Source organism: Nerophis ophidion, linkage group LG28 (assembly GCF_033978795.1).
Source record: "Nerophis ophidion isolate RoL-2023_Sa linkage group LG28, RoL_Noph_v1.0, whole genome shotgun sequence".
Lineage (NCBI taxonomy): Eukaryota > Metazoa > Chordata > Actinopteri > Syngnathiformes > Syngnathidae > Nerophis > Nerophis ophidion.
The window spans coordinates 26,607,853-26,632,702 of NC_084638.1; the positions used below are offsets into that span (position 1 = coordinate 26,607,853).

Sequence of the window (24,850 nt, forward strand, 5' to 3'; positions counted from 1 at the left end):
TGTCAGTTTAGCATCTTTGTTTTCTACCCGTCAACTGTCACTTTAGCATCTTTGTTTTCTACCTGTCAACTGTCACTTTAGCATCTTTGTTTTCTACCTGTCAACCGTCACTTTAGCGTCTTTGTTTTCTACCTGTCAACTGTCACTTTAGCATCTTTGTTTTCTACCCGTCAACTGTCACTTTAGCATCTTTGTTTTCTACCCGTCAACTGTCACTTTAGCATCTTTGTTTTCTACCCGTCAACTGTCACTTTAGCATCTTTGTTTTCTACCTGTCAACTGTCACTTTAGCATCTTTGTTTTCTACCTGTCAACTGTCACTTTAGCATCTTTGTTTTTTACCTGTCAAGTGTCACTTTAGCATCTTTGTTTTCTACCTGTCAACTGTCACTTTAGCATCTTTGTTTTCTACCTGTCAACTGTCACTTTAGCATCTTTGTTTTCTACCTGTCAACTGTCACTTTAGCATATTTGTATTCTACCTGTCAACTGTCAGTTTAGCATCTTTGTTTTCTACCTGTCAACTGTCACTTTAGCATATTTGTATTCTACCTGTCAACTGTCAGTTTAGCATCTTTGTTTTCTACCTGTCAACTGTCACTTTAGCATCTTTGTTTTCTACCTGTCAACTGTCAGTTTAGCATCTTTGTTTTCTACCTGTCAACTGTCAGTTTAGCATCTTTGTTTTCTACCTGTCAACTGTCAGTTTAGCATCTTTGTTTTCTACCTGTCAACTGTCAGTTTAGCATCTTTGTTTTCTACCTTTCAACTGTCAGTTTAGCATCTTTGTTTTCTACCTGTCAACTGTCACTTTATTATCTTTGTTTTCTACCTGTCAACTGTCACTTTAGCATCTTTGTTTTCTACCTGTCAACTGTCACTTTAGCATCTTTGTTTTCTACCTGTCAACTGTCACTTTAGCATCCTTGTTTTCTACCCGTCAACTGTCACTTTAGCATCTTTGTTTTCTACCCGTCAACTGTCACTTTAGCATCTTTGTTTTCTACCTGTCAACTGTCACTTTAGCATCTTTGTTTTCTACCCGTCAACTGTCACTTTAGCATCTTTGTTTTCTACCCGTCAACTGTCACTTTAGCATCTTTGTTTTCTACCTGTCAACTGTCACTTTAGCATCTTTGTTTTCTACCTGTCAACTGTCACTTTAGCATCTTTGTTTTCTACCTGTCAACTGTCACTTTAGCATCTTTGTTTTCTACCTGTCAACTGTCACTTTAGCATATTTGTTTTCTACCTGTCAACTGTCAGTTTAGCATTTTTGTTTTCTACCTTTCAACTGTCACTTTAGCATATTTGTTTTCTACCTGTCAACTGTCAGTTTAGCATCTTTGTTTTCTACCTGTCAACTGTCACTTTAGCATCTTTGTTTTCTACCTGTCAACTGTCACTTTAGCATCTTTGTTTTCTACCCGTCAACTGTCACTTTAGCATCTTTGTTTTCTACCTGTCAACTGTCACTTTAGCATCTTTGTTTTCTACCTGTCAACTGTCACTTTAGCATCTTTGTTTTCTACCTGTCAACTGTCACTTTAGCATCTTTGTTTTCTACCTGTCAACTGTCACTTTAGCATATTTGTATTCTACCTGTCAACTGTCAGTTTAGGCTGCTCACCGGCTCCTCATCACCACTTCAAGATGGCGGACCAATTTCTCGCGTCACAGCAGCCAATGCTGCGTCGCCTTATAACATGATTAGGAGCACACTGTGTAAGTCAACGTTGACAACTCAGCCATCACACCTCGTCTGCATTATTTACAACTAGACAGACGACGCAGTCACGTGACAAGAAAGATAGAAAACATACTTTTTGCCTTCAGGAAGTAGTAGTCACGTGACATGATAGAGGACCGCTTCAAAACAAATCGCGCCATTTGACACTGTCACTCAAACAAAAGGCTCGCGGCGCTCAAAGTAGCGGCTAAAATTACACAAAAACACTTGATATCTTAAGGCTACGTAAAAAAGCCAACAATATACGGCAAAAATTACAAAAATAAACCGTTCGTTTTTGTTAGAAAAGGACACAACTCACCACAGCGTCGCAGACCGGAAAGGGAGGAGCTACAGCAGCGAGAGGAAACTACGGAAGCCTTACAGTGTGTCAAGAAAAGAAGGTGTAAATAAATTAATGGTCGATCAACAAAATTAAAGACGTCTTCTGCGATCAAATACACACAAACACAATACTTTGATAAAAAATAAAAACATTTATCTAGTATTATTATAATTTATAATAATAATATTATTTACATATTAATAAAGGGCATTTTTTAACTCTGTTACACCTGCCCTGTTGGAAAGAAAAAAAAGAAAACTCATTCTGAGGTTTGTCTATTCTTCTCATATCAGTTTACAGATTTTTAAGAGGATTGATCGATTGATTGAGAAGTTTATTAACATCTGAAAGAATGGAATCCATGTAATGCTTTAAAAATCCAAATGGATGGCACAAAAAAACAAAAGGCTTGTTTCCATTGTGCTCCATTAAATATTCATCACATTTGATACTTTCAATAATAAAAGATGTATAACCTGTGACACATGTTTGGTTCAAACACTGGTGACATCTATTAAACAAGACAAGAAGCAAGGAATTATACAGAGACAGAATTCGATTTGGACTCAATTGAGGAGAGACACCTGGACACACTGTAGTCGTGTACAGTGTCTCAGCACGCTCTGCCAAAAGATTGTACGCCTTCCCCTTTATTTGGACTTTCTCTAACCACAAGACAACAGCTGCTTCTAAGGTTTCACAGGCTTCTAAACAGTTCACAGAAAAGGTCGTAAAACTGTTCAAAGGAGAGGTTTGTCAAAGAGTTCAAAGAAATGTTCCTAAAACGGTTCAAAATTGGGCAGATCCTGTCTTCTCTGCGCTTTGTAGTCCTCGGGTTAAAACAATATATTCCTGTTGATTACCCTACATGAAAGAAAACAGAAAACCTTCATGCTGCTTCCCCCCCTACACTGTGGAGTTTCACGAACCTTACTCTTGGTGGGTTACGAAGACAGCTTTTTGTTCTCACCAGGCACTCATTGTAACACAAAGGTTTTCTGAAAACTTAGAAAACAGCAAGCCTATCTCAGCTGCTTTTGGGTGGAAGGCGGTGTACACCCTGGACAAGTCGCCACCTAATCACATATAGACAACATTCACACTCTCGGAACCATTTAGCATAGCCAATCATCCTATCCCCAGGTGCATGTCTTTGGAGGTGGGAGGGGCCTATCCCCAGGTGCATGTCTTTGGAGGTAGGAGGGGCCTATCCCCAGGTGCATGTCTTTGGAGGTGGGAGGAGCCTATCCCCAGGTGCATGTCTTTGGAGGTAGGAGGGGCCTATCCCCAGGTGCATGTCTTTGGAGGTGGGAGGGGCCTATCCCCAGGTGCATGTCTTTGGAGGTAGGAGGGGCCTATCCCCAGGTGCATGTCTTTAGAGGTGGGAGGGGCCTATCCCCAGGTGCACGTCTTTGGATGTAGGAGGAAGCCGGAGTAGAACCCGCACAGTCACGGGGGTAGAATATGCAAACTCCACACAGAAAGATCCCGAGCCCGGGGATCGAACTTGGGACCTTTGTAGTGTTAGAAAATCACCATTAATATTTCTAAATATTCTATTTGCTTATTTCACTTATCTTACTTTACCTGAAAGAAAAACAAAATGAAAAAAATATATATATGTACATCAACTAAATTTTTTTAAAAGCCTCTCTTTCTGTCCGAATAGTTCCCATGAGTTCAAGTCGCCCTCCGAGGAGACAAAAGCCGTCTTTTGTCTTATCAAGCAAAAGGCTTGTAAAACTCCACTGTGCGCGATGGGGTGCGACGTGGCGGTGTCGGGGGGGGTGGGGGGGGGGGGCTGGGGGTTAATCTATTGAACAGCCACCCGAGGTCTACAAAGCACGGGCAAACCTGACACCACTCCAGGCACATTTTCTTTAAACTGTTTATGACCGAGTGCAGTAGCTGTTTATGACCCCCTTCCCTTAGAAATAGCTATGTAATCAGAAAAGGCCCAAATAAAGGAGGAGGCAAGTGGAACCCTTTAGTCAAAGGGCGGGACGACACTGTACGAGGGTGCAGGTCGACGCGCTCTCCTCATGAGCTAAATCGAATCCTGTCTCTGTTTGAGTCCTTGCTTCTTGTCTTGTTTAATAGATAGTCCGTGTCACGACTTGGACTTGGGCGTGGGTTGTTTTCCCGAGGTGGCAAAGGAGAGTTGGCACATATTTTTTATTGACACTTTAACTAAAAACAGGAACAAACAAAAGGCGCACACAATGGCGATACAAAAACTGGGATATGAAACAAAAGACTAGCACAAAGGCTATAACTTTAAACATGAAACAAAGCACTTACACTGTGGCATGAATAATGAGAAAAACTTACTTGGAACAAAACGAGAACGGGACATGGATCTTTGACATGGAATTACAAGGTGCATAGCAGGTGATCGAGGGCGTGAAGGAGGTGATGTTGCCAGGACAAAGAACAGAAACAGACAGCTTAAATAGCAGTGACATAATCAGTGGAAACAGGTGAAAGACATGAGGACAGGTGAAAAGTAATGAGTTGTCATGGTAAAAAAACAAGCCAGGAAGTGCAAAACAGGAACTGAGTGTCCAAAAAACAAAACATAATCGCACAGACATGACAGTCCGGTGTTTGAACCTGACACTTTTATTTCTCAAATGTTCCCCCGTAATTTAGACCAGTGCACGTTTATTCCAAATTGTTTAACTTGAATGCATAAAAAACAAAACAACAACACATTCTTCCATTCATGACTGTCTCTTTAGAGAAAGTCTGGAAATCATTTATATGAAAATTTCCCTGTCTACTTTTATAACTAAAAATATACTAAAACTGTCAGGTTTAAACACCGGACTATCTATTAAACTAGACAAGAAGCAAGGAATCAAACAGAGACAGGATTCAATTTAGCTCATGAGGAGAGCGCGTCGACCTGCACCCTCGTACTGTGTCGTCCCACGCTCTGAGGAAAGGGTTCCACTCCTCCTTTTTTTGGGCATTTTCTGACTACATAGCTGCTGCTGTTTCTAAGGGGAGGGGGTCATAAACTGCTGCAGCATTCGGTCATAAACAATTAAAAGAAAAAGGTGCCCCCCCCCCTCTCTGTTTTCTTGCAGCTTCTTTTAAAAGGAAATTGTTATACGTAGCATAGCCTTCAAATGTGTTTTTAAGTATACAACAACATAATAGTATCATGGTCTTAAAATTGCGTCGTCTTTAAAATAATGATTGTCATGTTGACGTTTTCCAAAAACATTGAATTTGTCCTTTCGGTCATGACCCAGAGCTCATGACCATAGGTGAGGATGGGAATGTTGATCTTGGACCCGTGATCTTGTCCTTTAGTCATAACCCAAAGACCATGACCATAGGTGAGGATGGGAACGTAGATCTTGGACCCGTGATCTTGTCCTTTAGTCATAACCCAAAGACCATGACCATAGGTGAGGATGGGAACATAGATCTTGGACCCGTGATCTTGTCCTTTAGTCATAACCCAAAGACCATGACCATAGGTGAGGATGGGAACATAGATCTTGGACCCGTGATCTTGTCCTTTAGTCATAATCCAAAGACCATGACCATAGGTGAGGATGGGAACGTAGATCTTGGACCCGTGATCTTGTCCTTTAGTTATAACCCAAAGACCATAACCATAGGTGAGGATGGGAACGTAGATCTTGGACCCGTGATCTTGTCCTTTAGTCATAACCCAAAGACCATGACCATAGGTGAGGATGGGAACGTAGATCTTGGACCCGTGATCTTGTCCTTTAGTTATAACCCAAAGACCATGACCATAGGTGAGGATGGGAACGTAGATCTTGGACCCGTGATCTTGTCCTTTCGGTCATAACCCAAAGATCATGATCATAGGTGAGGATGGGAACGTAGATCACGGGAAAGCAAGTCACCTCGATATTGAAGCAAAGTCTGTGAGTAAAACTGATATGATCAAAACGAGAAAAGTCTCAAAGAGATTCCCAGATGCCTGACCGGGTCACCTGGGAACCCGACTTCTTGTCACCATAACGAGCTTGACTATTTTAGGACATAAAGGAACTCTGACATGGTGTTGATTAGTTAACTCTGTAGAGTTTGGAACTGTACAAACCTTTAGAAAGGTATCAGAATCAACTGTGTCACAGTATCATGTTAGAACTGCTCGACATCCATTGCTTTCGGTCCACTAGAGGGAGGGGGGTGGGGCGGTTGCCCACATATGTGGTCCTCTCTATGGTTCTCAGTCATCATTGTCACCGGCGTCCCACTGGGTGTGAGTTCTCCTTGCCCACTGGGTGTGAGTTTTCCTTGCCCTTATGTGGGTTCTTCCGAGGGTGTCGTAGTCGTAATGGTTTGTGCAGTCCTTTGAGACATTTGTGATTTAGGGCTATATAAAAAAACATTGATTGATTGACGATTGAACTCTGCCGGAGTTGATTCAACACTATAGTTTTTGCCTTGTAGGTCTAGGATCTAACAAAAGGAAATTAGTCCATAGCAAACTTAAATGTGTACACTGAGAGAGAATAAATTAGCTTTGACTCCAAAAGCTACGACTTTAGAAAGTGTCCTTAGCTTTCTTTGCCGGGACCGGCTCGGCGTCGTCCCTCAGACCCTGGTCCCTCGGGGCCTCGCCCTCTCCAAGCTGGTAGGAACAGTGCGGCATTCCATTCTCTATTCGTTACAGAAACACAAAGAGGAAGTCAAGATGAAGAAGTGTTTGGATTTGTTTTCCCAAAGGGACCATAGTCAGACCAATGTGGACCGTTGCCTATTCGGGTATACAAAAACAACATGTCGGAACTCAAGTCCAGGGCTGTAAAATATAACAAAATAGATAATAGTAATTTTGTCCAACAATATCCAAATAATTACTGCGTAACTTAAGTTCCTTTACGTAGAGACCAAATTCCCGTTACACAGCCGTCACTTCCTGCCAATGAAACTGCAGGGAATACCTCTTCCCGGGTTTGTCTATGTTTACATTTTCCAGTCGTGAAATTTCCTCGCTCTTAAATATTCCAAACTCAACTTTATTCGAAGAAAAGTGAAAAGTTTGGGAACAACAGCAACCAAGTGGTGCGTCACGTAAACTGACAGAGAGAGGGGTCAGCATAGTGGCAAAGACTTTCTGCACAGTCGGTTGCGACAGAGCTCCAAACTTCCAATTAGCCCACGTACAGTACGCAGAGAGCTTCATGGAACAGGTTTCAATGGCCGAGCGGCTGCATCTAAGCCACGCATCACCAAGGCCAAGTGTGGGCTGCAGTGGTGTAAAGCACGTCGCCACTGAACTCTAGAATCTGGAGTGATGAATCACATTTTTCTATCTGGCAATATGATGGCCCAGTCTGGGTTTGGGGGTTGCCCGGAGAACGCTACATTTCGGTCTGCATTGTGCCATCCATCCATCCATCTTCTTCCGCTTATCCGAGGTCGGGTCGTGGGGGCAGAAGCCTAAGCAAGGAAGCCCAGACTTCCCTCTCCCCAGCTCCTCCCGGGGGATCCCGAGGCATTCCCAGGCCAGCCGGGAGACATAGTCATCCCAACCTGTCCTGGGTCTTCCCCGTGGCCTCCTACCGGTCGGACGTGGCCTAAACACCTCCCTAGGGAGGTGTTCTGGTGGCATCCTGACCAGATGCCTGAACCACCTCATCTGGCTCCTCTCCATGTGGAGGAGCAGCGGCTTTACTTTGAGTTCCTCCCGGATGACAGAGATTCTCGCCCTATCTCTAAGGGAGAGCCCCACAACCCGGTGGAGGAAACTCATTTGGGCCGCTTTTACCTGTGATCTTGTCCTTTCAGTCATAACCCAAAGCTCATGACCATAGGTGAGGATGGGAACATAGACCTTGTACCCGTGATCTTGTCCGTTCGGTCATGACCCAAAGCTCATGATCCTAGGTAAGGACGGTAACGTAGACCTTGTATCCGTGATTTTGTCCTTTCGGTCATAACCCAAAGCTCATGACCATAGGTGAGGATGGGAGCGTAGACCTTGTACCAGTGATCTTGTCCTTTAGTCATAACCCAAAGCTCATGACCATAGGTAAGGACGGGAACGTAGATCTTGGACCCATGATCTTGTCCTTTCGATCATAACCCAAAGACCGTGACCATAGGTGAGGATGGGAATGTAGACCTTGTACCAGTGAGCTTGTCCTTTAGTCATAACCCAAAGCTCATGCCCATAGGTGAGGATGGGAATGTAGATGGACCGGTGAATTGAGAGCTTTGCCTTCCGGCTCAGCTCCTTCTTCACCACAACGGATCGATACAGCGTCCGCATTACTGAAGATGCCGCACCGATCCACTTGTCGACCTCACCATTCACTCTTCCCTCACTCGTGAACAAGACTCCCAAGTACTTGAACTCCTCCACTTTAGGCAGGGTCTCCTCCCCAACCCGGAGATGGCACTCCACCCTTTTCCGGGCGAGGACCATGGACTCGGACTTGGAGGTGCTGATTCCCACCCTGGCCCGGTCGCTTCACACTCGGCTGCGAACCGATCCAGTGAGAGCTGAAGATCTTGGCCAGATGAAGCCATCAGGACCACATCAGGACCTAATCCCGCGGCCAACAGACCGGATCCCCTCAACGCCCTGACTGCGCCTAGGAACTATGTCCATAAAAGTTATGAACAGAAATTGTGATGAACTACATTGTGCCGTGTGTGAAATTTGGTGGGGGAGGAATTATACAGTTTTCAGCCGTATCGCCCAGAACATATACTTTGGGTATATTTCTACCATATATGGACGATGAGCTGAAAATGGTCAGAAATTGTGCAAATAAACGGTGAATCACTGACCAAGCCATGCACGGATCACCTCAAGGCGATCTTGCACCAGGTCTTCATACTCCCGGTCATTGTCCTTCAGCTTCTTCATGATCTGGTCCAGTTCCTCCTGGGTGTTGTTGACTTTAGCCTGACTGGTGTCAACCATCTTCTTCGCCTGCCTTTCTTGCTTCCTCAACTTCTCCTCGAACGCTTCCAAACTCTCCCGTGCCTTGTTCTTGGTCTTCTCCAACCTTTTTTGGTCTCGGATCATCTTTTTCTCTATCCGCGGCTTCTCATCCTCAACTGAAAAAGAGATTTCTCAAAATATTTTCATTGTAGAAGTTAGGACTTAGAAGGATGACTTACGTTGCTTCTTCTCTATCGCCAGAAACGCCATCCTGTAAACCCTTGTCTTTGCCTTCATGGAATCCAACTCATCCTGGACAAGTTTCTGGTCATCCGGGTTTAATTTGTCCAATAGTCGTCGCATCACCTGTTGTTAGAAAGTAAAATACACAACAAGTAGACTCAGAGACTTTAAATATGCTTTCAATTTATTTTCGTCGTTTAAGCTGTCCTTGCGTACGTCATTACGCCACGCGGTCACGTGACCTAACCCGGGAAGCATAAAAGCCGGTAGTGGGCTGCTCCCAGGAAGAACGAGAGAGACACGTTGGGCGAGGTTTTGAAGCTTTAATTATTAACTAAGCCTTCTGAACTGAAATGTAATGTCGACCTGTAGGAGGCGACTACCGGAGTGTTTGAGTGGGATTTATCTGCGGAATTGATGAGTTGCATCTGTGTAGCTTCACGTAGCCTAGCCGCTGCATTGGTTTTGAATGGAGCTGTTAGCATCTACTTCTATGCCTGTTTCTCTGAATATAGTAAACAATGAATGAAATATTATCACTGTCAACAATTGTCTGACTGTTCTTGGGTTGTTTTATTGGCTTGATGGTTGTCAGAGCTAAGCATCCAAGGCACTTAATGATGCAGTCCAGTCAACCACTCTGTCTGTTATGCACCTTATTTGGGGATGCAATGTTTACATTTTCATACTATTAGAGAATGAATATTTTGATACAACAATTATTATATTATTTATTCTATTTATTGTACAATATTAAGGAATATACTTGCTATTTGAATACAGTAGTATTATTTAGTATTTAGTATTTGAATGTATTTTGTGTGCACACTGGAAATTTGACTGGTCCTGCTCTTGTTATACAGGCCAGGTTGGATGGCGAGCTAGACCCTGAACTAGAGTCTGAAGCTTTATGCCTGGAACTGAACCAACTGAACTGAATCCACTCAACCGAGCCCCGGGCGGGTAGGAGGCTCCTCAGCAGCCACTCTCTGTTTTTCCCTTTGTTTACCATAAGGCAACGTGTTCATTGCGGTCCTCCTGAACTTTCACTGTCCCTTCACTAAAACCCCTCCGGACACTGCCACCACAACTTGGACTTTGCAGGGCCTTTTAATGAACTCTGAACTTGTGTTGCGCTTGTACCATCTTTGGTAGAAACAAGGACTGAATCAAGTACTGTATCACATTGTAAATATTGAACGTTCTGGGACTTTGTTGAAAATGTGAATGGCGATTTGAATTTACATGTCTGTTTGTTGTTGTTTATTTTTCCTATTATTCTCTAATATAAATTGGTACCATTTAAACTTAAATCCTGTGTTCAGTCTTCATTACTCTCCATTCCTAGAGCTGAATTTAGTTTCTTCTGATCTAGCCCAGACATGTCATTCACTGTTTTACTTAGTACTTGCACAGTGCTTTATTGGAGTAACATACAGGCTACTTTGTGTACTCTAGACTTTAAATAGACCCCTTTTTTAGACCAGTTGATCTGCCGCTTGTCAATATAAGAAGCGATCTCATTGAGTGTGCACACACATTGTGAATCAAGTGAGTCAATCCACTACAGGGAGTGACTCATGGGTACTGTAGTGAGTCGAAAGAAGGTTTTTAATGTTAGCATACCTGACTGATCGCCCTGTCCTTCCTCTTCGCCAGACTTTGACCCAGCAACGCCTCCAGGTGTCCACTTTGCTTGAGTCTTTCCAACAAGTCGGCCAGTAATGTGTTTCGGCAGAGCTCCGGCCTGCGGTCGAAAGTCCGCGGACATTGAGGGCACTTGAAGACCTCCGGGTGGTCACCTCGGTCCCAGTAGCTGCGGATGCAGTCGTTGCAGTAACTATGGCCGCACGGAATGGTCACTGGCTCCTTCAGGACATCCAGGCACACCGAGCAGTTGAACCGGTCCCTGTCCAGGACCACCCTGCCATGAGCCATCCTTCAAAAAGACGCAAATAAAGATCTGTGTCAGGTTATGAAGATAATACGGATCGGTGCGGCGTCTTCAGTAATGCGGACGCTGTTTCGATACGTTGTGGTGAAGAAGGAGCTGAGCCGGAAGGCAAAGCTCTCAATTTACCGGTTGATTTACGTTCCCATCGGTTATGACCGAAAGGACAAGATCACGAGTTTCCTCCACTGGGTGGCATGGCTCTCCCGTAGGGGGGAGCTCAGAGTAAAGCCGCTGCTACTCCACACGGAGAGGAGCCAGATGAGGTGGTTCGGGCATCTGGTCCGGATGCCACCAGAACGCCTCCCTAGGGAGGTGTTTCGGGCATGTCCGACCGGCAGGAGGCCACGGGGAAGACCCAGGACACGTTGGGAGGACTATGTCTCCCGGCTGGCCTGGGAATGCCTCGAGCTGGACCAAGTGGTTTCTCTGTTAAGGCTGGTGCCTCCGAGACCGACCTCGGATAAGCGGAAGAAAATGGATGGATGGATGGATGGATATCGGTTTGGTTCAATATATTTTCTGACTAGTGACATCATCCAGCTCCTCCAGTGTCACACCCTAGTGAGGGTTCTTGGACTCATGTCGGCTCTTTACCGTGGCGTGGTATTTTAGGTGCTCTCCTGTGCCCTTCCTTGCACAGGCATCCACACCTGCTACCTGCTTGGCAACCGGGGCACGCCTCATCCATTCATTGTTGTTCTCAGTTGCCAACCAGTCCTATGCTATGCTCTGTTGTTTTACTTTCATAATGAAAATCCACAGCCATGTATCAACAACACCCAGAAACGTTTCGCTGGTTAAGTTTGTCAGTGTGAACATGAAATATCTTGTCTTTGCAGTCTATTCAATTGAATATAAGTTGAAAAGGATTTGTTGTATTTTCATTTTTATTTAGCATTTACACAACCTGACAACTTCACAGCTTTTGGGGTTTGTGGTTGCACTTGCCTTCTTTTGTTTCCTTGTGTTACTATTGTGTAGTTGGTTAGGGCTGGTTTGTGCTGCAACCACTTTTGGCTATAAGTGTTTAATGGTATCAACTTTTTTTTTGTTATTATCGTGTTAATCTTCATAACCCTCCCTCCCCCCCACGCACACCTTGTCAAAATCTCCACCAACGTGTCCCGAGCATTTGTGCTAAGTTTGTGCAACACATTATAATTTTTAGCTTTAAACATTTAAAATTAGCCGTTTGCATGCTAAAATAGAAGAAGTAAGCATACTTCCAAGGTGGCGGTAAGCATAAAAATCCATGATTTATAGGGTTGAAAATATAGAATTTACTAAAAAGCTAGCATAAAACATTAGCGTACTAACATTAACATGCTAATATATAAAAATTTAGCATACTTCCAAGATGCAGCCAAGTATCAAAATCCCTGATTTTTAGTTTAAACATACATAATTAGCTAAACAGCTAGCATAAAACACTCGCATAAAACACTTGCATGTTAACGTTAACATGCTAACATAGAAAAAGTTGTCTTACTTCCAGGATGGTGCCAAATATCGAAATCGTTGATATTTAGGGTTGAACGTAGACAATTAGCTAAAGAGCTAGCGTACAAAATTAACATGCTAATATAGAAAAAGTAAGCATTCTTCCAAGATGGAGCCAAGTATCAAAATCCCTGATTTTTAGGTTCAAACAAAGAAAATTCACTAAAGAGCTAGCGTAAAAAATTAACATTCTAATATAGAAAAAGGTAGCATACTTCCAAGATGGAGCCAAGTCTCAAAATCCCTGATTTTTAAGTTTAAACATAGACAATTAGCTAAAGAACTAGTGAATTGATTAACGTGGACCCCAACTTAAACAAGTTGAAAAACTTATTCGGGTGTTACCATTTAGTGGTCAATTGTACGGAATATGTACTGTACTGTGCAATCTACTAATAAAAGTATCAATCAATCAATCAAATGTAAAAAAATAACATGCTAATATATAAAGGGTTAGCATACTTCCAAGATGCAGCCATGTATCAAAATCCCTGATTTTTAGGTTCAAACATAGAGAATTAGCCAAAAGGTTAGTATAAAAAATTAAGATGCTAACATTAGCATGCTAATACAGAAAAAGGTAGCATTCTTCCAAGATGGAGCCAAGTATCAAAATCCCTGATTTGAAGGTTTAAACATACATAATTAGCTAAAAAGATAGCATAAAACAGTAGCATATTAGCATTAACATGCTAATATAGAAAAAGTTATCTTACTTCCGAGATGGCACCAAGTATCAAAATCGTTGATATTTAGGGTTAAACAAAGAAAATTAGCTAAAGAGCTAATTAACATGCTAACATTAGCATGCTAGTATGAAAAAAGGTAGCATACTTCCAATGTGGAGCCCAGTATCAAAATCCCCGATTTTTAGGTTTTAAACATAGAGAATTAGCTAAAGAGTTAGCGTACGAAAAATTAACATGCTAACATTAGCATGCTAGAATAGAAAATGGTAGCATACTTCCACAATGGCGCCAAGTATCAAAAACCCTGATTTTTAGGTTTAAACATAGAGAATTAGCTAAAGAGTTAGCGTAAAAAAATGAACATGATAACATTAGCATGCTAATATAGAAAAATGTGGCATACTTCCAAGATAGAGGCAAGTATCAAAATCCCTGATTTTTAGGTTCAAACATATATAATTAGCTAAAAAGCTATTATAAAACATTACTAGGCTAAGGTTCGCATGCTAGCATAATATAAGTTAGCAGCCTGAAGATATATCAATAGTGATCAAATAAACACATAGTGTATGTTATTGGTTTAAGGCAATGAAAGCAAGACACTTACGTGGGTTCCTACAGGAGGTAGACCGAGGTGAGGGTAGTTCCAGGTTGAACATCCGACCCTGGACTGAGGTGAAGGTAGCTTCCAGTGACTCCCACATGTAGTCCAGCACTATGAGGCCAGAAAGAACTGCACAGTAAATAACTATAGACTTGGTCCTCACGTGGAAAATTCTGGTCAGACCTGTTCCTCCATTTCTCAGCTGGCACTCAGGACAAACATTTTTCTTTCGTTTTCATGCCTCGCCGATTACCTGGGGATAGGCCCCTTCCACCTCCCAAAGACATGCACTTAGGGATAGGCCCCTCCCACCTCCAAATGCAAGCACCTGGGGACAGGCCCCTCACACCTTCAAAAAAAAAGAAAACTAGGGATAGGCCCCTGCCACCTCCAAAGGCATGCACCTGGGAACAGGCCCCTCCCACCTTAAAAAAAAAAGGAACCTGGGGATAGTGCCCTCCCACCTCCAAAAACATGCGCCCGGGGATAGGCCCCTCCTACCTCCAAAAGGCATGCACCTGGGGATAGGCCCCTCCCACCTTCAAAAAAAGGGACCCTGGGGATAGGCCTGGCCGGGACTCTTTCTTGATGTCCCATTAGATATTTCTGGCCGGCATCAAAACAAAACCGAAATAGCCCGCTGAAGGAGTTGACAAACAGGTCCGACTTGAATGTTGATGTGGGAATCGAGGGAGTGGACCTTCGTCTGTGTGTAGCTGCTTTGAAGCTTCTGATCCCGAGCACGGTTCGCCAAAGAGTCCTGTGGTTGGAGTCCGAATACCTGTTGAATATCCAGCTCGGAACCACCTTCACCTTGGTCCACTTTCTGTACAAATAAAACCTGTAAGTATTTGCCTTGGATCTATATTATATATCATCTATGTACTCATCAATATTCGGATATCAAATCTGAAATCTAAAAAAAAACTACTTCCTGCCACCGGTTGGCCCCCACTTCCGGTTACTTTCTGTAATTTACAAAGTGTTGAGTAATAAATGTGTCTTGTTTTGGCGCAACAACAAACAAAAAAACACAGAAACCACCAAATGAGTTCTTTAGGTGGACTAATAGGGTGCCCATAGCGGCCAATCCGCACAGTATCCATGGGTACAGACAATTTTGCCCTTGCGGGCCGACCTCGACACCGGCGAGCCTGGGCCGAAACAGCGGGCAATCCAGACCGTCTGTCAAAGGAGGTAATAGCGTCGAGGCGGCCGGCCCCGACGAGGTTCAGGTAGTGTCACGCCGTCCGGGTCCTGATGGGCAGGCTTTATCCGATCGACAGTAACCCGCTCATGTCTACCCCCCAAGTCTGTGACAAAGTTCTTGAGCCCTGCTTTCACCACTCGAAAGGAGCTGTCATAAGGAGGTGGGAGTGGGGAGCGATGACCACCATGAGGGGGGAACACACACTTTGCCACCAGGAGGTCTTCGGGCATACGAGGTAAAAAGTGATGCATGGGGACTACTGCTCTCTCGCCTCATTGTCTCGACTCCCGCTTTGGTGACCTCGACTTGGTCTGAACACGCAGTCTTCTGGCACCACTGTCTTGGTGGCCCCCGGAGCAGCAGGGCGACGGGCCATTGAGGCAGTGGTTCCTGTCCCCATGGATCAGAAGGCTGCGTGTTTAGACCACGTCGAGGTCACCAAAGTGGGAGTCGAGACAATGACGCAAGACAGCATTAGTTCTGATCCGGTGAGTTTATTATGAGACTTCTTTCCACAATTTCCCCCGGAAGTGTGTCCCCTTATAACTGGTCACATCTGAACTACACACCAATCCCCAATCTGGTGATGAGAACAATTAGTTCTCATCACATTTTTGTGCCGTTACTGTTTTTAGGTTGTTCGCAAACACGTTTTCCGACGAATGACCTCATCCACCCCACCACCTTGTCAAGGTCTCCCAGAATTTGCTTGGATATTAGCAAGTTCCAGGCCTCCATATCCTCGGCAGAGATGTCTCCGTCCAACTCGAACTCCTCGTCCGAGCCATACCACTGGTGATCTGGCTCTAATTTTAATATAAAAATAATTCTTAATGGACGGATTCCACATGTCCACCGGAGGAGGTAGGGAGAAGTTGGCGGCGGGTCACCAGCTAAGTGTCTTTGAAGCCACCGGGGACAAGTCAAGAGGGCGGCAGAGAGTGTAACAAAAGTTCAAAACAAGGTCCAACTGGATGATCTCCTGGTTTCTCTCCAGAGAAAATTACTGGTTCTCCGCATCCGTAATCGTGGACATTAGCAAGTTCCAGTCCTCCACATCCTCGGGAGAGATGTCCTCGTCCACCTCCAACTTCTCCTCCGAGCCATACCACTGGTGGTCTGCCTTCCTTTCCTCATATATCTTTAGTCATTTTTAAATTGTTCTAAAAGACATTTTCCGACGAATGACCTTCTCCACCCCACCATTTTGTCAAAAACTTCCAAAACTGGCTGATTTGGACAAGTTTGAGGAGATTTTTAATATAAAAATGATTCTTAATGAACGGATACCACAAGTCCACGGGAGGAGGTAGGAAGAAGTTGATGGCGGGTCACCAGCCAAGTGTTCCTGAAGCCACTGGGGACGAGTCAAGTGGGCGGCAGATAGTTGAACAAAAGGTAAAAACAAGGTCCAACGGGGTGATCTCCCGGTTTCTCTCCCGAGAAAGCACTGGTTTTCCGCATCCGTAATCGTGGACATTAGCGAGTTCCAGTCCTCCACATCCTCGGGAGAGATGTCCTCGTCCACCTCCAACTCCTCTTCCGAGCCATACCACTGGTGGTCTGCCTTCCTTTCCTCATATATCTTTAGTCATTTTTAAGTTGTTCTAAAAGACATTTTCCAACGAATGACCTTCTCCACCCCACCATTTTGTCAAAAACTTCCAAAACTGGCTGATTTGGACAAGTTTGAGGACATTTTTAATATAAAAATGACTCTTAATGGACGGATACCACAAGTCCACGGGAGGAGGTAGTGAGAAGTTGGTGGCGGGTCACCAGCCAAGAGTCCCTGAAGCCACTGGGGACGAGTCAAGTGGGCGGCAGAGAGTTGAACAAAAGGTAAAAACAAGGTCCAACGGGGTGATCTCCCGGTTTCTCTCCCGAGAAAGCACTGGTTTTCCGCATCCGTATTCTTGGACATCAGCGAGTTCCAGTCCTTCACATCCTCGGGAGAGATGTCCTCGTCCACCTCCAACTCCTCGTCCGAGCCATACCACTGGTGGTCTGTCTTCATTTCCTCATATATCTTCCGTCATTTTTAAGCTGTTCTAAAAGATATTTTCCGACGAATGACCTTCTCCACCCCACCATCTTGTCAAAAACTCCCAAAACTGTCTGATTTGGACAAGTTTGAGGAGATTTTTAATATAAAAATGACTCTTAATGGATGGATACCACAAGTCCCAAGAGGAGGTAGGGAGAAGATGGCGGCGGGTCACCAGCCAAGAGTCCCTGAAGCCACTGGGGACGAGTCAAGTAGGCAGAGGCGAGTGGAACAAACGGTCAAAACAAGGTCCAACGGGGTGATCTCTTGGGTTATCTCTCAAGAAAAGTGCCGGTTCCCTCGGATATTAGCGAGTTCTAGTCTTCCACATCATCGGGAGAGATGTCCTCATCCACCTCGTTCGAGCCATGGTCTGTCTTCATTTGCTCATATATTCTCCACCATTTGTCCTTCTTGGGAAAATGTCCCAATCTGTCGCGTTGTGGTCGCGTTGCGACTATGATCCTGTTCTCAGGATGCAAAAAGGAAAGGCAGGAGGTGGGGGATACGGACGACCATAATATTCTGGCAGACAGACTAGACTTCACAGGGACATCGTCTCGTATCAGTGTTTGTGTCCGGAACATCCAGTGCCGTGATGCAGACAGAGCAGAGACAGGGCTGCTGAGATTACCCTCAGTTCCTTCAGAAGCAGCCTCAGTGATGTAACCAGGGAGCTCCCGAATAAATAGAGGAGCACATGGACAGGACTTTAGAGCGTAGGTTGTTTCTGTAAATAGAGTACAGCCCAAACGTCACTCCTCATTGAGCCAAATTGAACTCTGTCTCTGCATGATTCCTTGCTTCTTGCCTGTTTAATAGATGTCATCAGTGTGAACCTGACAGTCCGTGGTCATGTCTTAATAAGAGTGCCGTTCCCCGTTAACAGACAGAAACAGGTGCGTGAGCACAGGCATTCCAAGCAATAAGAAAGTAAATAAAAGATAACGAGGAGTGCTGGCGATTTAAATATCCATCACACTAAGAAGAAGAAGAACAAAACCAATACAGGACGATGGGAACACGTTTGGAAGGATTTTGACAAGGTGGGGGAGCTGGATGAGGTCACAAGTCAGAACATGTCTTTTAAAACCGGAACAACACAAATCAATGGCGGTAATATTTTCATATTTGCAGCGATAACAATTTCACACATCTCCTTTCTTGCATCTTTTCGAAGGATGGCTCATGGCGGGGTGGTCCTGGACAGAGACCAGTTCAGCTGCTCGGTGTGCCTGGATGTCCTGAAGGAGCCGGTGACCATTCCATGCGGCCATAGTTACTGCTCCGACTGCATCCGCCGCTGCTGGGACCGACAAAACAACTCGGGGGTCTTCAAGTGCCCTCAATGTCGACAGGCTTTCAGCCCCAGGCCGGAGCTCTGTCGAAACACCTTACTGGCTGACTTGTTGGAAACACTTATGCAAAGTGGACCACAGAAGGCAGGCCAAAGTCCGGCAAAGAGGGAGTACAAGGAGGTCAGTCAGGTATGCTAACATATCAATAACCTGCAGAGGTGACGGTAAACTTGATTCTTTTTACTCCCTCCAGTACCTATGAGTCACTCCCTGGGTCACTTGGTTCACTCGCACAAAGCACGTGCACAGAACCTGGCAACATGACTATATTGCACAACTGGTGCAGATGTGTAAGTTACCCATGCCTTTGGCACTAATTGGGCACCCTAATGCCATCACCGATGCTGCCATTTACACCTGGCACCTAGAACAGTCCGGATGGTTCTTTTCCTCTTTGGTCCGGAGGACACGAGGTCCACAGTTTCCAAAAACAATTTGAAATGTGGACACTGTTCCACTTTGCATCAGTCCATCTTAGATGAGCGAAGCGTTTCTGGGTGTTGTTGATAAATGGCTCTGGCTTTGCATAGTACAGTTTTAACTTGTAGAGACCAACTGTAGTTACTGACAGTGGTTTTCTGAAGTGTTCCTGAGCCCACGTGGTGATATCCTTTACACACTGGTGTCGCTTTTTGATGCAGTACCGCCTGAGGGATCCAAGGTCCGTAATATCATGGCTCATGTGCAGTGATTTCTCCAGATTCTCTGAACCTTTTGATGATATTACAGAGCGTAGATGGTGAAATCCCCCAATTCCTTGCAAAAGTTGGTTGGGAAATGTCCTTAATTTGCTCAGGCATTTGTGGACAATTAGCTTGTTCACCTGTGGGTGCAACAGGGGTAAAGCCCAACAGATTTATTGTGAGCTTGATGATGAGGTGGAGTGTGTATGCTACTGTGTATGTTGCAGGACTATGTGAAGCGCTACGATAAATATTACCAGGGGTTGTTGTAAGTGTGTGTTGAGTGAGAAGGCGACAAGTCCAGTAGGGTGAGGCTGGTAGGCGAATCCGTGATACAAGCAGTAGGTCTGTGGGGCTGAGAGAGGCGTCAAGAGGTCCGTGTCCAAAGTGGGGGTCGGGGATCGAGGGAGGCAGTCAGAACCCAGAGGGGGTCCAGGGAAGTGAGGCACACAGCTCACTTCCAAGGCGATGGAGGGAATTCTGAGGAAAAAAGGGAAACAACAAGGACAAATGAGCACAAGGACGGAAGGACACTGAGAGCAAACAAACAAGGTGAGGAGCCAGACACGTGAAGCTTACTGCAAGCAGAGACTATGTTCCAGCGCAGGATCTCGGGACACGCTGGCTTTTATGGGGAGTGGTGTCCTCAGCAGCAGGTAGGTTGATTGATGAACTTTTGGTGGAAAAAGGTCTCAGGTTTCACTGTTGCCAATGGGAGTTTAATTCACCCAGCAGAACAAGGGAATTATCTGTGGGTGCACTCTCCAGTACTCACTTACTGTAAGTGAGTATAAAAAGAGTGGGTACGCTGAACCACTGTTCAGCGCAAACATCAGATAGGACCCAGACCCCCATTCCGGAGTTGAAATGAAGCTACCCTCTCGTCTACCCTCTCGTCTACCCAAATGTACAGGCTCTTATTGTCACCTTTACCCCTTGCCTCTCACTACTTGCAACGCCAGAGTGAAAAAGTGTCCAGCCCCTCTATAGAAAACTAGTTCCAGAGCCCTTGCTCTGCATTAAAGTGAGTCTGGCTCCATTCTGCCGGAACTTCTCCACCTCGGCACCGGAATAGGTTCCTTCCCTCCAACGGGGTGACAGTTCACGTCTCAAAAGTTAGTATATGTAGTCAGGGATCCGACCGTCAAGGATGCTGCATTCGACTGCCACCTAGATCACATTGCACCTGACCTCTATACCCACTCCTATGAGTGATGGGCCCAGGGAAGGGGGAACCCACCTTGTCTCCTTGGGCTTGATTGGGGCCAGATGTTGCTGCGGCTGACGAGGCGGACGTACATGGAATGGCCATGTCCATGGCTGAAGAGGAGGCAGACGTAAGCGAAAACCAAACATTAGCAGCTTTTGAATTCTACACGTAAGTTCTGGGTGTCGCTGCTGATGGCGTGGAAGGCACCCATGAAAAGCCGCCCCCGCGGCCAACAAGAAGAGCAGCAATTAGTTTGCCGCTTCATCGGCTGTTGTTCAGGTCGAACGCGGAGCGGGAGCTTTGTTGGTCTTTGTGGAGGTTGTGGCTCTGCTGGATGTGACAGTGTCGCTAGAAGCGAACCCTCTGGAGATGACATCCGGAGCAGAGCCACGGAAGGCGATATCGTCCGAGACGGGTACATCGGAGATGAGCAGAGCTGTGCGTCTTCCACTGCACAGCTGCTAGTAGGGTCTACAAGGAGGAACAATTACATGTCCCAATAGAATCCCAGGATGGACAGCATGTTGGGCTCCAAAGGAGCTGTAACCCGACCAGCAGGAATTGGTGTTTTGGGCTGACGAGTCACTAGCACAGGAACAGGCTGTACTCTAAAAAGTCTTAGAACTGGCGCTGCGTAGTCTTTCGAAAGCATCGGGCACAGGCAAAGCTAAGGCTTTGGGAAGCTTCGGGGTAGGAGTAAGCGGGCCTCGGTCTTTGGGAAACTAAGAGGCAGAAAGCTTGAGAGCTGGTATCGGCCCAGCTTGAGGGTGAAGGAACCATGGATTGCGTGGGTTGCACAGATCTGGCCTTCATGTCTTCCGGGAAATGTGCAGTCCAAAAGGTTGACTCCCTGTCGCCGACCGTCATCCACGCGAGGTCACTTTCTGCCTCAAGGATTCTGTCACGAACTCTCACGGCTGCAGTGGTTGTCAACCCAAGCTGCTGGGGACAGGTGGACGAGGTGCAGGTAATTAAACACAGGAAGCAAACAGCAACACATGTCATGAAGGTGACATGAAACAATCCTCGAGCCTTTACTGAAGGGCGAGGCTGGCATATAGAACAGCCTGATTGGCAACTATAACCAGGTGTTCCAGACTCGTGACATCACACGCCACATTCTTCAGGTCATGTATTGATGCTAGCTTTTTGATACGTACTAATTCCGTCTCTCGTGTAATGTTTGTTTCTCTCTCTAGGCCATGCGACAAGTATTTAATAAATTAGACCCGGATGACCGGAAATGTATTCAGGATGAGTTGGATTCCAAGGATGAAAAAACAATGGTCTACAGAAGGTCTTTTCTCAGAATGGAGAAGAAGCAACGTAAGTGATCCTACCATCTGACACAAACATAACAAAACGTATCTTCGAAAATGAAAATGTTTGAGACATCCCTTTTCAGTTGAGGAGCAGAAGAAGCAGATTGAGAAGACGCTGGTTGAAGACCAGAACATGTTGGAACAGACCAAGGAGGAGGCAAGGGAGATGGTGGAAAAGTCAAGGGAAGCGTTGAACAGGATTAGGAGTTTGGAGGAGGAATTCATTGGTTGGAGGCAGGATGAAGTGGACGAGAACCAGAAGAAGCTTGACAAGATCATGAAGACGTTGAAAGACAACGACCAGGAGTATGAAGAGCTGATGCAAGAACACCTTGAGGATATCCATGCATGGGTTGGTGAGTAGCTCACCGTCTGCTTATTACATTTATTTGTGTCTTATCTGGACTCAAAGGGAATAATCTTGTTGTACCAAAAAATCGTAGTTTTTATTCAAGGAGACCTATTATGCAAATGCAAAAAGCGTTTTTTTGTGTATTTGGGATCTGCATGTCCCTCGGGAAGTCCTGTGGGGAGTGCTCTGAGAGTATGGGGTATGGGACTGTCTGATTGTGGCAGTCCGCTCCCTGTATGATCAGTGTCAGAGCTTGGTCGGCATTGCCGGCAGTAAGTTGGACACGTTTCCAGTGAGGGTTGGACTCCGCCAAGGTTGTCCTTTGTCACCCATTCTGTTCAGAACTTTTATGGACAGAATTTCTAGGCACAGTCAGGGCGTTGAGGGGATCCGGTTTGGTGACTGCAGGATTAGGTCTCTGCTTTTTGCAGATGATGTGGTCCTGATGGCTTCATCTGGCCAGGATCTTCAGCTCTCAGCTCTCACTGGATCGGTTTGCAGCCGAGTGTGAAGCGACCGGAATGAGAATCAACACCTCACCCGGAAAAGGATGGAGTGCCATCTCCGGGTTGGGGGGGAGACCCTGCCCCAAGTGGAGGAGTTCAAGTACCTGGGAGTCTTGTTCACGAGTGAGGGAAGAGTGGATCGTGAGATGGACAGGCAGATCGGTGCGGCGTCTTCAGTAATGCGGACGCTGTATTGTTCCGTTGTGGTAAAGAAGGAGCTGAGCCGGAAGGCAAAGCTCTCAATTTACCGGTCAATCTACGTTCCCATCCTCACCTATGGCCATGAGCTTTGGGTTATGACCGAAAGGACGAGATCACAGGTATAAGCGGCCGAAATTACTTTCCTATGCCGGGTGGCGGGGCTCTCCCTTAGAGATAGGGTGAGAAGTTCTGCCATCCGGGAGGAACTCAAAGTAAAGCCGCTACTCCTCCACATGGAGAGGAGCCAGATGAGGTGGTTCAGGCATCTGGTCAGGATGCCACCCGAACACCTCCCTACGGAGGTGTTTAGGCCACGTCCGACCGGTAGGAGGCCACGGGGAAGACCCAGGACAGGTTGGGATGACTATGTCTCCCGGCTGGCCTGGGAACGCCTCGGGATCCCCCGGGAGGAGCTGGGGAGAGGGAAGTCCGGGCTTCCTTGCTTAGGCTTCTGCCCCCACGACCCGATCTCGGATAAGCGGAAGAAGATGGATGGATGGATGGCACAATGGAGTCCGAAATGTAGCATTCTCCAGGCAACCCCCAAACCCAGACTGGTCCATCAGATTGCCAGATAGAAAAGTGTGATTCATCACTCCAGAGTCCAGAGCCCAGTGGTGACGTGCTTTACACCACTGCAGCCGCTGCTCCTCCACATGGAGAGGAGCCAGATGAGGTGGTTGGGGCATCTGGTCAGGATGCCACCCGAAAGCCTCCTTCGGGAGGTGTTTAGGCCACATCCGACCAGTAGGAGGCCACAGGGAAGACCCAGGACACGTTGGGAAGACTATGTCTCCCTGCGGGCCTGGGGACGCCTCGGGATTCCCCGGGAAGAGCTGGACGAAGTGGCTGGGGAGAGGGAAGTCTGGGCTTCTCTGCTTAGGCTGCTGCCCCCACGATCCGACCTTGGATAAGCGGAAGAAGATGGATGGATGGATGGATGGGATCTGCATGAGTCCTACTTCCTCCAAACCAGCCGTTTGGAATTTAGCACAACTTGTGACATTTTACCCAAAGTGCTTTGCGGGAGTCCAACGTTGTAGTACAATAAGTTCCTTCTTTTTCTCTACTCCCTCTTGTTGTGGGGCAGACTGGCTCGTACATGCACATTGGTCTGACTGCGGTCCCTTTGAAAAAAAAAATCCAAAATCTGCCATCCTGTCCAGGTGACTTTTCTTCTTGGATCCACAATGACCACAGAGCGAGTGCCTTTGTTCCTTGCTTCTATACTTACGCTTTCTTACTACCAAGAAGAGAGAAATATTCCACGCATTTTGCGGACGATTCCGTGTCGATCGCAGCATGTACATGTACTGATATCGTTTTATCGCCCAGACCGAATGCAGAGTCGGCCCTCATTTTGGGCTGCTGAATGACAGCACTGACTTGATTGACAGTCCATTTAACTTCCTCTTTGTGTTTTTGTAATTAATAGGGAATGTCGCTCAAAGGTGTTTCTACTAGTCTGCCGAGGGAAACGCTCAGAGGGACCAGTCTCCGAGGGACCAGGATGAGCAGGTCCCAGAAAAGAAAGACTAAGGACACTTCATAAAGTCGCAGGTTTAGCAGACATCTCTCCAGTCTGTTCACGAAGTCATAAAGATCATTTATTCTTTCTCAGTCCACACATTAGAATTTGTTACCGTCTCCTATTTAGATCCTAGACCTACACGGGAAAAACTGTAGCGTTGAATCAGCTCCCACAGAGTTCACGCTGACGCCTTTTAAGGGTTTATATAGTTTCACTCTCTCCAAGGTTTCTTCTTTGTTTTGTTCCATGCAGTCTGTTGAATAAACAAAAACGAGGCTATGATTTTGAGTCCAGTCCATAGTGGATCTAACATAATAGTAAGAGTCGAGTCCATAGTGGATCTAACATAATACTGTGAGAGTCCAGTCCATAGTGGATCTAACATATTAGTGTGAATGTCCAGTCCATAGTGAATCTAACATAATAGTGAGAGTCCAGTCCATAGTGGATCTAACATAATAGTGTGAAAGTCCAGT

General features: G+C 45.7%; 2 protein-coding genes across 5 annotated transcripts; one reads left to right on the forward strand and one right to left on the reverse strand.

Annotated features, from left to right (window-relative positions):
* Nucleotides 1-2,388: 2,388 nt before the first annotated feature.
* Nucleotides 2,389-14,156, reverse strand: LOC133545622 (E3 ubiquitin-protein ligase TRIM58-like). 3 transcript variants are annotated; one of them, XR_009804887.1, is made up of 7 exons: nucleotides 14,138-14,156; nucleotides 13,958-14,065; nucleotides 10,834-11,146; nucleotides 9,204-9,336; nucleotides 8,868-9,140; nucleotides 6,166-6,728; nucleotides 2,389-3,589 (listed from the first exon to the last, which is right to left on the reverse strand). XR_009804887.1 is itself a non-coding variant. In XM_061891375.1 (6 exons), the coding sequence occupies exons 3-6, from the start codon at nucleotides 11,143-11,145 to the stop codon at nucleotides 6,613-6,615; spliced, it is 828 nt and encodes a 275-aa protein (XP_061747359.1). In that variant the 5' UTR covers nucleotide 11,146; nucleotides 13,958-14,065; nucleotides 14,138-14,156; the 3' UTR covers nucleotides 2,389-6,612. The 3 variants fall into 3 exon arrangements, 2 of the variants coding, with proteins under 2 accessions (XP_061747359.1, XP_061747358.1); XM_061891375.1 differs by having other exon boundaries at nucleotides 2,389-6,728; nucleotides 9,204-9,330; XM_061891374.1 differs by having other exon boundaries at nucleotides 2,389-6,728.
* A 364-nt stretch (nucleotides 14,157-14,520) lies between these two features.
* LOC133545623 (E3 ubiquitin-protein ligase TRIM17-like) lies at nucleotides 14,521-24,656 on the forward strand. 2 transcript variants are annotated; one of them, XM_061891379.1, is made up of 5 exons: nucleotides 14,521-14,797; nucleotides 18,392-18,689; nucleotides 21,662-21,788; nucleotides 21,868-22,140; nucleotides 24,279-24,656. In XM_061891379.1, exons 2-5 carry the CDS (start codon nucleotides 18,393-18,395, stop codon nucleotides 24,305-24,307), a joined length of 726 nt encoding a protein of 241 aa, XP_061747363.1. In that variant the 5' UTR covers nucleotides 14,521-14,797; nucleotide 18,392; the 3' UTR covers nucleotides 24,308-24,656. The 2 variants fall into 2 exon arrangements, with proteins under 2 accessions (XP_061747363.1, XP_061747362.1); XM_061891378.1 differs by having other exon boundaries at nucleotides 14,525-14,797; nucleotides 18,392-18,698.
* Nucleotides 24,657-24,850: the final 194 nt, after the last annotated feature.